At 37.6% G+C, this 18,056-nt stretch overlaps 1 protein-coding gene across 2 annotated transcripts in view; it reads left to right on the top strand.

The window, feature by feature from the left end:
* kif26ba (kinesin family member 26Ba) overlaps positions 1–18,056 on the top strand; it is a 122,635-nt gene that overhangs the window by 13,784 nt on the left and 90,795 nt on the right. For both annotated transcript variants that reach the window (XM_065253599.2, XM_065253594.2), the window contains exon 3: positions 17,138–17,746. In XM_065253599.2, the coding sequence (XP_065109671.1) occupies positions 17,138–17,746 (609 nt within the window). The remainder of the gene's footprint in view (positions 1–17,137; positions 17,747–18,056) is intronic.

Below are 18,056 nucleotides of genomic sequence, written 5' to 3'. Positions count from 1 at the left end.
ACTTCCTGCAAAAAAGACCTCGCCCTGCATTTGCAGGCTGTCCATGTCTAGAAATCTTTGCACTTTAAGTGTAGTAGACAGACAGACAAACAGAGGATGGATGGATGATGTCAAATGTGACTTTGCTTTTGTGGTTTGTTTATGTATTCTGTAGAGAGCACACTAGGCTATTATTTCTCTTTTAATTCTATTACAGAGTTTAATCTTCACAAACTGTCCTTCTTCGGCCCACGCTTGGTGTAAAGCATAGGCAGGTTTTTAAAGCTGTCAGTAGTAATTAATCTTTAAAGCTGATGTATCATTCTGTGATGCGCACGCTTCTCATTTCTAAATGGCTGTAGTTTATCACTTCAGAGGTGTCTGGTCGCTTTTCTCAGCCCATCCCATGAGCACATCAGAGAGATGATTGACCGTTAACCGTGTCTGGTGAAAAGTCATTCATCACTGATCTGCTATTGACCCTCTCCTCCAGAGCAAATGGGACTGACAGGCAAGATTATGTCGTCTTCCAAACACTTCAGTGCTGATGCTTATGTCTGTAAGTGATATTGTGTGATCAGTCGTCTCTGCCCTGACATTGACCCTCGGAACGCACAAAAACGCTCATGCAAACAAATGCACGTCGTCGCCCTTTTTGTGGAGGTCCGTTTTCATCAGAGGTCACCATGTGACATTAATTTAGTCCGGCCATCATCCGCACACACAGCACTCAAGTGAGATTCAGTAATTTGGGTTAGAAATGAAGAGGCAGATAAATAATGCTGGGACATTTTCAACCCATTGTTGGGTCAAATATAAACATTTTCTGGGGTACTTTAACCCAACAGCTGGATTCGTCCTTTTTTGTCCAAACAGCTGGGTTAAAAATAACTAAACATTTTTTAAAGCGCAGTGTCTTTAAAAAATCAGGACTGAGGCCTAGTCCACACGGACACAGGTATTTTTATATCAGAGTTTTTCTTCCAAAAAAATCTTGCCACACATGCTCGGTTTAAAAGAAATCTTCGTCCACATAAAAAGCAAAAACACGTTATCAATCAGAAGCCTAACAAAAGTGCCGTCGCAAGGCAAAAACCCTGATTTTACTGTCTACTAGGGTTGTGACAATTAAACGGGCAAAATTCGTGTTTTCTCAATGAATGAATTTGAATGAATTACGGTGAAATGCCGCCACATTCAAAAGCCAGAGGGCACTCTCGTGCAGAAACGCCATTTGTGCCACAGAAGTAGTATCATTACAAACACTATTCCAGGAAATATCTAGAGGCATATTTATATCACTTTTCTTCCAATTGTTTCAGGTATTTTCATGATAATAGAGATTATTTTGAATAATTGTGTTTGACGAGTGTTGCTTTTTTAAATGCACGTTATAAACGAGTCAAACTCGTAGTGATTTTAGATTGATAAGGACTTCCTACTGATCACGGAGCCGTAGTACATGCACAAGCTGTGCATGAAACACAGAATCGGGGCCTTGCGATTCAGAATCGATTTCAGACAGGTCTTTTTAATGGGAACGCGATGCATCGATGCACATCCCTACTGCCTACAAGACAACACTGCAACTGGCGTTTCTTATGTTCGGTTTCAGTGCCCTGATACTGCGTTATCGTGTGGACAAACGGCCGAACCGTGTTTAAAAAGTCACGGTTATAAAAATACCTGTGTCCATGTGGACTAGGCCTCAGTCAAATTGATCTAAGATAACTCAGATTTGTTTTGAGAATCTTGAGCATCTGGTTTAGATGATCTGTCACAAATAAAGCTATTTCTAGCATGCATTTGGTAAAACCTCCCAACTAAGATCAGAGGTATAATAGAGATATCTTGAGTTGTTATCCTTATAAATAAATGCTGGGTTGTTTCATCCCAGGGTTGGGTAAATATGCACAAATCGGCTGGGTTGTTTCAACCCAAAATTCTGGATTGTTTCAAACCGTGGTTGGGACCACTGTTGTAATCGAGGCCACCTTTACCGAGACCAAGAACAGAGGTTGTCAAGATCAAGAAGAGACCAACGCTGCATATGAAACCACCTACTTCCATACTATATAGTTAGGCGAAAAGCACTACTTCACCTACTATATAGTATGGAAGTAGGTGGTTTTGGAGCAGCGCAAGACTTTTTCAGGGGCAGAGACCAAGACAAGACCGAGACCATCAAGAATAGATGGAAGTGTATATTGGAATTTGTGGGTCTTTCTATTAATTTTGTTGACAGATTTCTTTCTCTTGTGGACAATCCCCCATTCATCTCTTACCGGCACAACAGTAGCGAAAGAAATCAAATAAGAAATAAGTCAATGATTCCTTTTAATCACATTAATGATGGTAACACAGGGCACCAGCAATTTAGTGAAATTCTGGCAGTTGGGTTTTTGACAGGTCTTGAAATAAAATCCTGAGACCACTAAGTCTGAGACCAAGACGAGACCGAGACCTTCAAAAAATGGCCGATCTCGAGTATTACATTTTGTTGTTTAATTTAACTTAACAGTTGGGTTTGTTATAGTCACAGACAATTTGATCACTTTATCCGTGACCATGTCACGGAATTCAGCTTTTTTCCATGACAGGACCACAAATGTCTTTTCCGTGTCAGTCCTATGGATTTCTCGTGTCATTTTCTGTATTGTTTTCTCATTGTTTTGTCCTATTTTCTTACCATTGTCGCTTGGGGTTAGGGTTAGAATCACTTTCTGTTACATTTTTAGACATCCTAACCCAACCCCAACTCTAACCCCAACTCCAGGCGAGAATAGTTTTAAAAGCGTAAGAAAGACATGTAGAAACCAATACATAAAAGTACATCCCAACATAAAAGTACATCCTAAAGCAAACCCCAAATCTAACCCTAACCCCAAGCGACAATGATTTGAAAATAGAAAAAAACAATGAGAAACAATACATAAAATTACACGAGAAATCCGTGGGAGTGATACGGAAAAAACATCCGTGGTCTTGTCAGAGAAAAAAAGCTGAATTCAGTGATCAAATTTTCTGTGACTATAACACGGATTTACATGAGATCATGTTGGTTTCACCATATTTATTTTTTACAAAACCATGGATTGAAAGGATCCAGCATTTTTTGTGTGATAATTTACTCTTTATGTTGTTCCAAGTCCGTTTTACATTTTCATGTTTGAAAGGCAAAAGGAGATATTTAGCTGTATTTTTTCGTACATGGGGACCAGGGACTTCACCATTCACTTCATTGTGCTAAAATAGCAGCATGAACAGTCATACATATCAAAAGTCATAAAAGTTCCTATTGGAACTACAAAAGGGTACATGATAACATAGGTTTAGTTTTTGTTGATCTGTCTCAGTGATCAGAAAGCACATAGGGAAAGCCCCAAAGAGGATTTAAGTGTCAGTCTATAAACTGTGCATGATCTATAAACTCCAGACCTCTTTTCTCCTTTTTTCAATTATCTTTAAATTGACGTCAACCGAATTTACTGCCCTGACACTAAACATGACCTCAGCTCTACACGCAGAGCTCAGCAGAACACAGTTTAAACACTTAAGTGTTCAGCCGCAATAAAATGTGGGTTGTTTATTTGGAGTCGTGACTGAGACGTGTCTTTGAATGCGTTTTATTTTGCATTTACGGATTAAGCAAAACCCGGCTTTGGCGAATAAATAAAATAAATAAAATGGTGTTACTGGCCTATAAAAACAGATGTTCCAAGTATATGCACATTTCAAAGCAAATATGCATTCATTTTTTGTCTTATTTAATTTACACATTTGAAAGAATCAAATAGTTGTCATAGCTCAACCGATAATCTATTAGTTGTGAGATTATATCACTGCAGCATCACTAAGGAGTGTGTACTCTAAAGTGTGCACTTCTTATATGTACCGCTGTGCTCCCCTGCACCTTGTGTGCAGCCAGATGGAACTTATTACAGGAGGATAAAAGCAAAACTCTGAGCAGCTCCATTTCCTGAGTCACATCCCTCGGCTCCCGCGAGCTCTCATTTCCTATTCATGTCTCCTCTGAGGGGTGCGGGGCCAAACAAGGCTACTGGCCAATTTAGGATTTATGGCACTTTTCTGGCAGAGAGATGCAGGTAGATGTGGAACGGAGAACGGAGTGATTGGGATCTCGGTTTTTAATCTATCCATCTCTCGCTACTAATCTGGATCCTGAACAAACATCAGGGGCGCTGGTGTGGATTTGGTTTTGATGGGTCCTGAATCGGTGTCATGTGAGAGCGGAAAATTTACCTGATGCTGGGAAACATCTGCGGCCTGTCCCTTCTCATTATATCACAACAGGAGCATCTTCGCATTTTTACCTTCTTGTTTGTTTTTGCTGTCACGGTCGAGACTTCCCACTGATTTTGTTGTTGTTATATATTCATGATATTTCGTATCCCCTAATGCACCCCTGATCCCAATCCTCACATTTTTACATTGAAAAGTATTTAGTATGTTTATGAATCTTTATTGTTGGTTGGTCTCCAAAATGTAGACTTTTTTTTATTTAAAGCCATGCACGCTCAAACACATGCACAATCTTTCTCCTCTGAGACCACAGTGCACTCGCACATTCAGACATTATTTGTATGAATGTACATGTCAGGACTTTAAATGAGGCCTGTCCTCTATCCTCATGCATACATCAGCATTCTTTGAATACCTGTCTTATATGTCATTGACGGTTTGTGAATGAAGAAAGGTCCCCCATGCACCATAATGCACAGTAATGTAAGGCAGAGAAGAAGTGACATCACTGATGTATAATGAACTCTGGTCTCATGTGGAAATAAGAGTTAACAGAGACAACAAAAAATGTTTACTACTATTACATTTGACCCTATTTTATACACTTTATACGCGGAGCCTGTACTAAAGAATTAAAGGGATAGTTAGCACCAGAATATTTTTTTAAAATCAAAAATCACTTACCTCCATGTCGTTCTAATCTATCGTAATAAATGTTTAGATATTTCTGATGAAAACCGAGAGGCTTGTGACTGTCCCATAGACTGCCATTCAAGCCCAGAAAAGAGTAAAAGACCAAAAAAGTCCAAGTGCCATCCGTGGTTTAATCAGAATATTACGAAGCCACAAGAACACTTTTGTGCGCAATGAAAACAAAACTAATGACTTTATTCAACAATTTGTTTTTCTCCTTGGCCCGTTCACGAGCAGACTACGACTGCCATAGTTGCTTAGCCAATGATAAGGGAACGAGACGCTGCGTCAGAAGCTGACGCAACGTTGAAGTTCCCTCGAAAGGGAACTATACCTTTAATCATTGTACATTTATAAATGCGATTTTATCTCAAAGGGCATCTATTTCATTGCTAAATGACAACGTTATTTTGTGTATTTGGTGTAATACAATGTCTTTGCGTGGTTTTTGGTTAAAAAAACATTATTTTCCACATACCGTACATTTTTGTAGCTCCAGATATCCTGCCTTCCTCAAACGCTTTGATTTTGTACAAAACTCATTGATTTGTAAAGCGCTGTGTCCCTGATTGGCCAGCTAATCTGTACGTTTTGATTGGCCTGAATACCTCTGATGTCATCCGGATATGTGACGCTCCTTACCATGTTTAAAAGATTCACTCACAATGCAATGCTTACAGGAGTTAATTTACAGGCTGTGAGTCCGAAGCGGGATGAATTATGTTAATGTCGGTCTTGTCTACATCACCAATCCCAGGAAGTAACCTGTTGTCTACAATTTGTTTGTTTGTTGTAGTCCAAGAAAAGAGATTTACGCTGGAAACGATTACTCGCGTCATCGTTTGCTTTGGGATTTTTTTTAATTTTGCATATCGTTAACATGTATTAATACACACTTTCACACCAAAGGAAATCGTGAATTGGACCATAGTTGCTCTTTAAGTGGCTTTCCTTGCCATAAATGCTTAAATAATATGCCTGCATTTCCTTTGATTGAAAATAATGGTTAGTGCAGTGTTTGCGACATACTTTAATCTACCAACATGCATCGCCATGGTTTTTTAAATGACTTAATGCGAGAGAAAGTATAATGTTTTAGTTGCATAACATAAATTAATTTCATCTGATGATGCAGCAGTGTGAGCGAGTCAATAATTGCCTTTTCCATGATAATGATAGAGTTATAATAACGGCTTGCAGCAAATTAAAAATGATTAATTCTAAGTTACACTTAGGCAAACATTGCAGGGTGTTCGTGCATAAAGTCATTATCTGCCAACACATGAAGAAAAAGCTTTTGAGGATTTGTCAGTTAAGAAAAAGCTAATAATTGCTATCTTTTCACTGATTTATTGGTTCAACTTAAAAAAGTAAGTTACCTGATTGCCTTAAAACTTAACTCGCCTTAAATTAACTCAAGAAGTTGTGTAAAATATGTTGTGACAACTAATATTAAGTTAAATTAACTCAAAATTGTAAGGCAACCTGGTAACTTGCTATTTTAAGTTAAACCAACTTCTTTACAGTATATAACTGAATACTACCTCAGCAAGCCCAGTAAATTCTAAGGTTGTAAAACTGCCATATCCTGAAATTTCTTGGGAAAGGGGTCAGCACTTAGTGACCTCCATGTAGGTTTTCCGGAGAACTAGGTTTTCTGGTTTTTGAAAGCTAAAGAGCAGCGCACATCTATGCATTCATTCAAAACCCTTTCATGCACTATTCATAACACTTTTCAGTGTTCACATTAATACCGCACATTTAAAGAAATAAACCATATACAGGATCTTCTCTTTGGATGTAGTCGTTTATTCTGCAGGCGGAAAGAGAATTTTTAGAATTTTCAGGGTAAAGTAAGAGCCCCTAAAGACCAGCAGATGGACTAAAACCCTGGACTCCAGACTAGCTTTGCTTTAAAGAGGCTTCAGATGAAAGTGTTGATTGGATTATTTATCGTGATTGAAACTGGATCATTTGATGTTTCTTAGTTGTTTTCTCTCCAGATCATATACCTAAGTGTTAGAAAGAGTCCGGACAGTTATAAGGTCATAACTGGAACCATTTACGCAATGCCAATGGACCGGTCCCATGACACGTTCACCAGATTTACAGAATGAGGCAAATGAGCAAAGTCAGGCCTGCGTCCAGAGCTTTAGGTTTCCTGTGTACGTCCACAAGTCAATTCCTCATTTCATTAGCAGGGATCGGAGAGAAGTACAGCTATTATCGGACTGGTTATGAAAACATTGGAGTCATTAATACTTCAAGCAGCAGCGCTGACGGATCCATTAACCATCGTTTGTATGGGCCGTCCCAATGGGCCGAACATAAAGGGCAAGGGGCAAATGTCATGTTACATGGAACAGAAGATAGACTGTCTTTATATGTCCCAGAGCTTTCAAAGCTGTCTTTATGTCTATGTAAGACATTGACCATGAACTAGAAAACAGCTGACAATGAGTTTTAATTGAAAACATTCAATGCAAAAAATGAATGTCTTCAAGATACATTTACTTGATAAGCAAAATGACCCAAAATGTCTTGTTCACTAAAAAAATCTAATGTTTATGCTTAAAACAAGTAAAATATATATGCCTGTGCACTAAGAAAAAAATTACTTCAATTAAGTTTATTGAATTAAGTTAAAAGTTTGTGTTTATAATTACCCCACCTGCAGATATTTTTATGTTTAAGCATAAACTCACTTAATAATCATATTTTTTTTTTTTAGAAAAAAATAATCTCTTAGGTCGTTTTGCTTCTTAAGTAAAAATATCTTAATCTAATAGTTTTTACACATTTATACTGAAAAACAAGACAAAAATACTAAATAAGATATAGATATTTTTTTTGAGTGTTCTTCCAGCGTTGCCAAGTCACTTGTTTTTCCGCAAAATTTAGCTACTTTATGCCATGGACAGTTTTTCATGTCCACGGCTTAAAGCGACCCCAATAATGTGAGATTTAGCCCCGTAAATGCATGTATTAGTGGATAAACCCTGCCAAAAATGCAGATTTTACCCCCAGAATGCAAAAATGCCAAGTTTTACACTGCAAAAAATTATTTTCAAGAAAAAAAATCTTAGTATTTTTGTCATGTTTTCAGTAAAAATATCAAAAAATTCTCAAATTAAAATGCTTTTTCTTGATGAGGAAAATGACCCAAGAAAATAAGCCTAGTTTTTAGACCAAAAATATCAAATTTACTTGAATTTTTCTTGAATTTAGTGTTTAAGAAAAAATTTCAAGATTTTTTTGCTTACCCCATTGGCAGATTTTTTTGCTTGTTTTATGCACAAAATCACTTAAATTCGATAATTTTGGTCTAAAAACTAGACTTATTTTGTTGGGTCGTTTTGCTCTTCAAGAAAAATCATCTTAATTTAAGAATTTTTTGATATTTTTACTGAAAACAAGACCCCAAAATGCCAGTTTTTTATCAGAGGACCACCGTTGAACTGGCTAGATTTGAGTAGCAATTGGGTGGGTTTTGCTGTAAAAATCTGGCAACCCTAGTTCATACTAACACTCCAACTGAGAGGAGAAAAGCATATTATGTGATCTTAAAAGCCAAAATGTTTCTCATACTGCTAATTTAAAGACCATATTCATCTACATAAGCCTTCCAAGTTTGCAGTCTCTAAACCATGCAGCTATATTTCCGTCATCATGCAATGTAAACCATAAACATGTTAAAACCTGGAGCGCGATGTAAAGAACAAAATCTGTTTTGGCAATGCCAACATATTGCCCGATGTTACCTTTGGCTGATGCAGAGTTGGTTTTATGAGTGAGTTTATTCACTGTGAGGTTTCGCTGGTCGTGCATCACATTTCCGTTCTTTCCTCAGAGAAGCTGTGTGTACACAACATATCCATAAACCTCACAGAGAGGCTGTTGAGTTTGATTTCCCTAACACACCTCCACAGCTTGACAATTATCTTGTATCAACAAACCTGGAGCGCTCCGGAGGGACCGCATCTCTCGACTCCCGCTGTAGCAGCTCCTGGTCTTGGATACAAGCTGCTGTTGACTATATGGAGGGACAGGGAACTATTGATGAGGGTACACAGGAGCCTTATAGTGTAAGGTAAAGCCTGTATACATCAGTTTGAGCTTCAGGCAGAGAGTTTAATGTGGACAGGAAGGCACATGTGCTGTCAATAACTGTCAGAGCGGTGCTCAAACTAAAATGAATGGACAAGTGAGGCTAGCTGGGTTTTTTGTACTTGGATAACCTTCATGTATATGAAATACTAAGCTGAACCAAATGAATGTTACTGAAGTATTGACTCAAAATTACTGGTGCGTAATAGGGCTGTACGATAAATCGCATGCGATAGTCATGCGCATATCATCATAAAGCCTGTTCCTTGATTTATATTACATTATATATATATTACATTTACTGCACAAAACTGTAGTTCACTGACAAGCTGGGCCATATCACATTTATTATCACAGGCGATACATCGAGGGCAAAGATTAATTGCGATTAATCGCAAACAAAATTAAAGTGAGTTTTTGCATAGTATATGTGTGTATTTTGTGTGTAATTATTATGTATATGTAAACACACATACATACATGTATTGATTTTTAGAATTTTTTTTATTTATATATAAAAAAAATATTTATTTATATATAATATAGAATATATATAAATATAAATAAATAAATATATAGCGTTGCTCAATCTGAAATGAATGGACAAGTGAGGCTAGCTGGGTTTTTTGTACTTGGATAACCTTCATGTATATGAAAGACCTGGTGGTCCTCATATAAACACCAGCAGTGTTGATTTAACACTGGTGATTTTGCTGTGCATGTAAATGTTTCATACATACATGAATGTGTGTGTTTATAAGGGCCGTCAAAAGATTAATCACAATTAATTGCATACAAAATAAAAGTTTGTTTTTGCATAATATATCTGTGTGCACTGTGAAATGTAATTATTTTGTATATATAAATACACACACATGCACGTATGTATTTAAGAAACATTTACATGTATGCATATATATTATTTATAGTATATTTATTTAGATTTTGACATATTTTATGTTATATATAAATTAAAATATATAATACATAAATAATTTTTGTGTGTATTTATATATACATAATAATTGCACACAATACACAAGCAAATATATTATGCAAACACAAACTTTTATTTTGTATGCGAATAATAGTGATTAATCTTTTGACAGCACCCGTGTGCTTTTATATACACATAATAATTTCACACATCACACATTCATATATTATGAAAAAACATACTTTTATTTTGTATGCGATTAATCACAATTAATCTTTGCCCACAACTACTCAAAATCTTTGAAGTGCATCTACTTCATTGCTAAAAAACGACTTGATTTTGTGTATTTGGTATAATACAATGTGTTCGCGTGGTTTATGGTTAAAAAAAAATCGTGAATTGGACCATAGGTGCTGCACTTAAGAATGTGTTTGATGTAGGAGGCTTTTCATAACCGTAAACACATTGGAGCAGGCAACACGACACATTTCGGGTGTACGAGTCGAGGCTAATGGATGTGGCGTTACATATTCTGTTCTTCAGAAAGCCAAATAAATAACATGCCAGTCAATTGACTTACTGACGTCTGCTAAAAACATCATTCCTCCAGAGAAAACATTACCGCTAAGCTCGCAAGGTTCAATAAATTGTGACTGTATATTTCCACTCTGATCTGTGTTATTAGTCCAGAGTTCTCATCTCTTTCTATTAAAAGTGCTTTCAACCCACACAACACGTCCACTGCCAAACATTCATCAGTTCTGTCTGGACTCCAGTACAAGACAAATCCAAAGGTTTCAGATGGGCAGACGCAGCCACGCAGAATGTAAAACCCAAGCATTAATCTCCTTAGACAACACAGCCAGTACAGATGCTCTATATAGGAGAAGGTGGGGGAATCTGGAAAACCCAATTCTGCAGGTTTCAAGGAAATATATTACATCTTGAATTGCTTCGGAGAGATCGCATTTATATCTACAGATGTACTTGTGTGTGTGAGGGTGCGTGAAGGAAAAATGACTGGAGGAAATGTAATAAAGAATATTGAGGAAAGACTGAGTATCAATTGCTTAGCTTTAAAGGATCCTTAGCTACAATTGTGATGCATAGGTTTACATAAATTGAAAAGATTAGGATCATTCCCTGTAATGAATAGCGGATTTTGGCTTGAAATGTTTTTTTCTGTCAGGGTGCAGCTCCATGCAGAACTGGTAACAGCTTTTCCATTACACAAAGAGTCTTTCTTTGTAGCAGAAAGCAATTTTTTAGACTGTAACAGAGTAAGAGAAATGGTTGTTTTAAAACCCTTTTACTGAAATGTTCTTTGGGGAACCAAAATGGTTCTTATATGGCATTGCAATAAAAATCCTTTTACTTTTAAGAGCGTATACCACACATAAAACATCCCTGCTATCTGACAGATATCAGTGAAATAGATGTCTTGGGAAATTACAACCGACTCTTCGACATCCCCTGATTTAACAATAATCTTAGTATGGTCCGTGTCGACCAATCAGAACGTATGGAGGTGTGTTTCTACCTGTCAATCACTTTACATGCTCTGATAAAAGAGGCTGTGTGGTTTAAGAGATGAGTATAGCAAGATTGCTTATAGCAGCTTTAACAGCCACTTTTTATTACCAAACCATTTAAAGATGTAGAAATGTGAAACACAGCCTCACTATTACAGTTAAGTTCAACTCAGAGTGGGTGTTTTGCTTCGGGGGTCTGTGAATAATTTTATAGCACAAAACTCAAGTGTGGTTCCAGTAAAGAAGATTCAATTGTTTGTTTTAATGTAGATTCAAACCTGTCTAAATCTGACTGCTGACACGGAGGTCTCAAAAAGCCTTTGGCTTAAGAGTGAACATAAATACTCGATGTAGGGAGATGTTTCTGCTCCTAATAAAGATGCCAGATACTTTACACTACATTTTATGTTCACATGAGAACATCATAGAGAAAAAAATATATATAAATAGCTCAGATGCAAAACCCTCTAAGTGCGTCTGACGTTTTCTTGTAAATTAGCATTTTTATCAGGCTCTTATTTTTAGGTTAAATAATTTCACTTTAATGGCAATCAAAAGGTTATTAGTTCAGTAATTGAAATGCCTTATTTTCACAAATTTATTTTTATTTGGTAATTAATAAATTTGATTGTCTTTCGCTGCAAAACCCTCTAAGTGCGCCTGACATGTTTTCTTGTAAATTAGCATTTTTATCATGCTCTTATTTTTAGGTTGAGTAATTTCACTTTAATGGCAATCAAAAGGTTATTAGTTCGGTACTTAAAATGCCTTATTTTTCACAAATGTCATTTTGTTGGAATTTAGTAAATTTTACTGTCTTTCGCTGCCAAACCCTCTAATGCTACGTACACACCAAACTCGGGGCATCGCGTTACTCGCTCAACATTACTCATGGGATTTAACTTTGTGTCATGCAAATTTTTCGCTTGAGTTGAATATTTTCAACTCGGGTGAAGACGCGTTTGAGGCGAATAACACGTGATTTTGCGGCAAATACGCCACCCATAATGCGTCATTCGTATTGCCCCACACGAGGAAGCGTCTGAATGCGTCTTTGCATTGACTTTGTATGTAATTTACTCACGCAAATCATTGAACTCGCGTTTGGTGTGTATGCCCCATAAGTGCGCCTAACATGTTTTCTTGTAAATTAGCATTTTTATTAGGCTCTTATTTTTAGGTTGAGAAATTTCACTTTAATGGCAATCAAAAGGTTATTAGTCCGATTATTGAAATGCCTTATTTTTACAAATATCATTTTGTTGGTTTTTAATCAATTTGACTGTCTTTTGCTGCAAAACCCTCTAAGTGCGCCTGACTTGTTTTCTTGTAAATTAGCATTTTTTATCAGGCTCTTATTTTTAGGTTGAGTGATTTCATTTTAATGGAAATGAAAAGGTTATTAGTTCGGTAATTAAAATGCCTTATTTTTCATAAATGTCATTTTGTTGGTATTTAATAAATGTGACTGTCTTTTGCTGCAAAACCCTCTAAGTGCCTGACATGTTTTCTTGTAAATTAACATTTTTATCAGGCTCTTATTTTTAGGTTGAGTAATTTCACTTTAATGGCAATGAAAAGGTTATTCGTTCAGTAATTGAAATGCCTTATTTTTCATAAATATCATTTTGTTGGAATTTAATTAATTTGACTGTCTTTCGCTGCAAAACCCTCTAAGTGCGACTGACATGTTTTCTTGTAAATTAGCAATTTTTTATCATTTTTTTATTACGTTGAGTAATTTCACTTTAATGGCAATGAAATGTCATTTTGTTGGTATTTAGGCTAATAAATTTGACTGTCTTTCGCTGCAAAACCCTCAAAGTGCATTTGCAAAAATTAGAAAAAAATAATTCTGCTAAAAAGTCTCCAGTCACTCTTATGTCCCTCTGAGTAAAGGTTAAAGGATCAAACATTCGGTCAATATCCTATTCAGTAAACCTCATTTACCTGGGTAAAACAAACTCATGCTCCTTGACATAGGTGTGCTGCTGTCAATCAGTTCGTCTTTCATGCACCTAGAGGATTTTGCTGAAAATTGACATGGTGCTTAACAGATTCTGCCAACAAAGCATATTTCTGAAAGGTCTCAGGCCGGAATTAAGTAGGGAATATGCGCCAAAAGCATTCGGTTAATATCATTATCTAATTTTTTATGGAGGTGGCTTTTGCATTATACCATAAATATTTGGCTGCTGGTTAAGATTTTTTTCTAACTAAAAAGAAATTTACTAGTGAGGTGTTTCTGGGAGGTTAAAGTATATCACTTGACTGTTACGCACATCAGGTGGCAGGTAAATGTTAAAATATTGTACGTGTACGTTTTATAAGCAAAAGTTTTGCTCAGTTTGAACTTAAATGCATTTATTGCAATGGTTTGGGGTGCTGAGCAAAACATCTGCTTATTTTTTGGTTATCATTACTGGTTTAAATTTGTAAATGTGACACATTGCACATGAATGTTTTTTGGTTTGTCACAAAAACTTGTTTTTCATTAAACGAGGATTTGAGCTTTCTATTTCGAGTTAAAGTGATAGTTCTGCTAGTTATTTTTGGTGAAGTCTTGAAGTGGCACAGCTTAGGATTTGGGTTTTTGGGTCTCCACCCTGACAGGCGAAATATCTGCAGTGGCTTTGCATGAATTAAAGTAATGCAGGTTTCGACTGCCGCAGTCTTCTTGAGTCGAAACATCTGAACTTTCAGAGTTTCCAGTCATCTCAGACCGGGTTTTTGTAATGTAAATCTTTGAGACAGCTCAGACAAATCTAAAACTTGATTGTCTTGTCTGATAAACACATTGAGACAGACAGCGTAGCAACAGAAGATTCAGTGTATGTGAATGATTATTTCCTGTTGGTCTGGGAAGTGGAGGTCAGTTTGTATTTTTGGGAGACATTTTCCAGATCCCATCTGTCTGACTTCTGCAAATATTTATACCAATATTTCACTGCAGACAAATATACGTCGTGCAGCTCCTAGACACGTCCAAAGTGAAGTAAAGTGCATGTCATTTTTACAAATGCGTTTTTTATTGACGCTGGGCAAAGATATTACAGATGACAGACAAAACGATCTTGTCATTGACAGAGTAGTAATGATAGACCTCTTTCAAACTAAATTTGTGTCATTCACTCGATTAAATGAACTGTGAAAGCAAAGGACAAGGAGTGGTGACTCTGATATTAAAAACAGACCGTATTTAATGCATTTATAAAAGAGGAAATATTAGAAACTATCTAAACATTGTCCTGTATGTTTGAACATCCTGACCAGCAATATTGCAATAACCAAAAGGTTAAATTTAGTGAAGAATTATCTGTTCTGCAATCAGTTGGAGCCGAGGGGAGGAAAAAAATCATTATTTCTACATTTGGTGACGCTAGTGGCCCAGAAATTACACGCGTCGGCTTGAAGTTCAGCCTTTAAACACATTTGATTCATGTACCCTTTTTCCATGGTGCTCATCTCAAGAATTGCTTAACCAGTTAAGGTTAGTTCAGGACACATCTTTGCAAAACAACACGCAGAATGCATCCATAATGAGGCAGATGTGCATTCTGGTTAGATTTTGTCATTATGTGTGTTGTGCAAGATTGAATTTCCATCTTTTGGACATGGACCAGAAGTACACACGAGAACCTGGTCAGAGATAATAATCTTAGGTCTGGACATTTATGGTACAGTACTACCTGTAGTTTATTCTATGAGAGTGGACTTAACCGTGTCAATCTTAAAGGTCACTGCATGCAATGCACGGGGCAGATGGGACGCTGACCGTGGTGGAGTGGATGGTACACAAAGCATCTTGTGTAAGACGAGAGTCAGCCTCTAGATTTACACTGACAGCAGGAATGTGTGGTTTTAATCAGAACAGACCTTGAGTCTCTCTCCTTCAGTGACTGTGATCGTGCACGGGTTTTGATTAGCTGGATCGATGCCGTGAGCCTCCAGGGAGAGCCGAGGGGGTGCGCAAACCCAACAGTGGGGTAAAGGTGCGGTAAGGACACGGTACCAAGAGCAAAGCAGATGGATTGTATGGTTACTGCCTAATTTCAGACATGGGATGTACTGTCATATATGTTTAATGCAACACTAATGGGCATTTCACACAGTCGTGGCAGTTGCGAGTGTCTAGTTCATTTTCAATAGGAGACATGCGGAAAGCGGCAAAACGTGGGCGGTCCGCACCCAAAATCCTGCCCATTACACGACTCTTTATGGTATGTGCCGTAGAAAGTAAAAGTATTTGCACTAAATGCTGCTCAAAACGCTTCCACTATATGTAACCGCATGGCGATTCCACCGCTTGCCATGTACCCTATGAAATGCCCTTAAAGGTGCAGAGTGTAATTTTTAGAAGGATCTCTTGACAGAAATGCAAAATAATATACAAAACTAAATTATCAGGGGTGTATAAAGACCTTTCATAATGAACCGTTATGTGTTTATTGGCTTAGAATGAGACGTTTTATCTACATACACAGAGGGTCCCCTTACATGGAAGCCGCCATTTTGTGCAGCCATGTTTCTACATGCTAAGCCCTTAACAGACAAACTGTTTTACTAAGTTGTCTCCAACGATGACATGTTTGTCCGGTGGCGGCTACCGTAGCTTGGATGAGTCATTAATGACATTGTTTAAATTTTTGGGTGAACTATCCCTTTAATCCACTAAAATGCTAAAGGTATTTATTGAAGAGAAACCAGTGGAAAACTTATTTATAACCGCATCATTACAGTATCTACCTGCTAGAAAGGTCAAGTTGTTTTCAGGGTTTTTTACTTAATTAAATCATATTAAAAACATTCTATTCATTTTTCATGATGACTTCTGTTATGTCTCAGGGGAAAATATAGAAGTATTAGCCTGAATGGTGTTTAATTTGGACCAAACGCCTGGAACGAAAAGAAGAAATGCTGAATCCTGGAAACTTAAAATAGTTGTGTACTGTAAATCCCATGTCTTAAATGAAAAGGAATTCGCAGATGGGATGCACCAGAATGAAAGATTACATTTATTTACTTCTGGTTGTCCAACCAACATTTTTACCATCGCATGGGAGCTTGTGCCAAAACGTAATTATGATCTACATTTTTACGGAAGCCTGAAGCAGATGGTGTGATGATGTACTAAACCCAGATAATTGGCAGTTTTATGTTAATGAAGAGATGAAAGACATTGCGTTAAAATAAAAACAGTTCAGTTCTTCAATTCACATTTATTTGTGTAGCACTTTCACAATGCGCATTGTTTCGAAGTGGCTCTACAGAAATGTGCATTATATAAATATGTATGATATTTTAATGCTGCATATCATGAAGCTATATCAAAATAACCATCTAATGGTGTAGTGGGTAAGATTGAGGACTGTTAACCAGAAGGTTGCTGGTTTGATCCAACAAAATGCTATTTATGAGCCGATCATGCCTATGAGAAAGACATGCACTGTTACAAGTTCTTTGCTGTGTTTGCATGACATATAAAAGTTGTGGAAATAAATGCTAAATAAATAAATGGGACATGCATATAATAAAACTATACTGCTACTTCAGACTACTACATGTATTAAGTATAATTAAGTATATTACAAAGAAATAAATGGGTCTGGTATCTCTCTTTGCACAGGATCCCTCGTTCTCCTTGCTGATCCACGATAAGCTGCAGGTGCCCAACAGCACGCGCAAGGCCTGGAACGAGCGTGACGGCCGCTGCGATATCTGCGCCACACACTTGAGTCAGCTAAAACAAGAAGCCGTCCACATGGTCCTGAGTCTTGATCAGTGCGATGTGTCTCCTGGCTCGCCTCCATCCCCGGCCTCCCTCGTAGGTTCCCGCAGTGTCCTCCAGGGTCCCACGCCACCACCGGATTGGGCCTACCTGCCTTCTGGTTACCATTCATCTGCTTCCTCCACCCTTGCTAACATTTCAGCCTCCAGCTCTACAACAAAAACCACCACCAGTGCAAGCAATAGCCCACACCATCCAGTGCACCCCAAACACGGGTCTAAGCCCAACAGCCTGGGGGTGAGCAGCGGGGTGGAGAAGAAGAACAACTCTCCTGGCCATGCTGGAAAGTCGACGGCTTCACAACCGTCTCACCCACCTAGCAGCCCCAACAACAGCAACGGGACTTCGTTGAGCTCGACTGCCCTCCAAGCACACCAGTACGTGGAGGGCACGTGGACGGCCGGCAACCCGTCGAGGGCCAATGGTGTAACGCTTTATCCTTACCAGGTAGGGGCAGTGTTTATGCTTATTACTCACGTGTTATTAGATTAGCTTTGGACATGCTAACACAAAATTTAATTGAGATCAATCGTAAGTTGTATTTTCCCTCTTATGTTATAATGTGTTGTTTTTCATGTCAGTCACGTATAAAGCTCGTTTTCTCTTATGTTACTACTGTAAATGTGCCGTTAGGCAATAGACATCAAAGCGTGTCCTTAAGTTTACGTGAAATGTCTGAGTGTTTTTATTCACGGTTGGTGGATTTCTGTCCCTTAAGGGACCTGCGTTTACACATCGTGGTTAATGTTGTAATCTG

Source organism: Paramisgurnus dabryanus, chromosome 17, assembly GCF_030506205.2.
Source record: "Paramisgurnus dabryanus chromosome 17, PD_genome_1.1, whole genome shotgun sequence".
Taxonomy (NCBI): domain Eukaryota; kingdom Metazoa; phylum Chordata; class Actinopteri; order Cypriniformes; family Cobitidae; genus Paramisgurnus; species Paramisgurnus dabryanus.
This window is presented reverse-complemented; position numbering and strand designations above follow the sequence as displayed.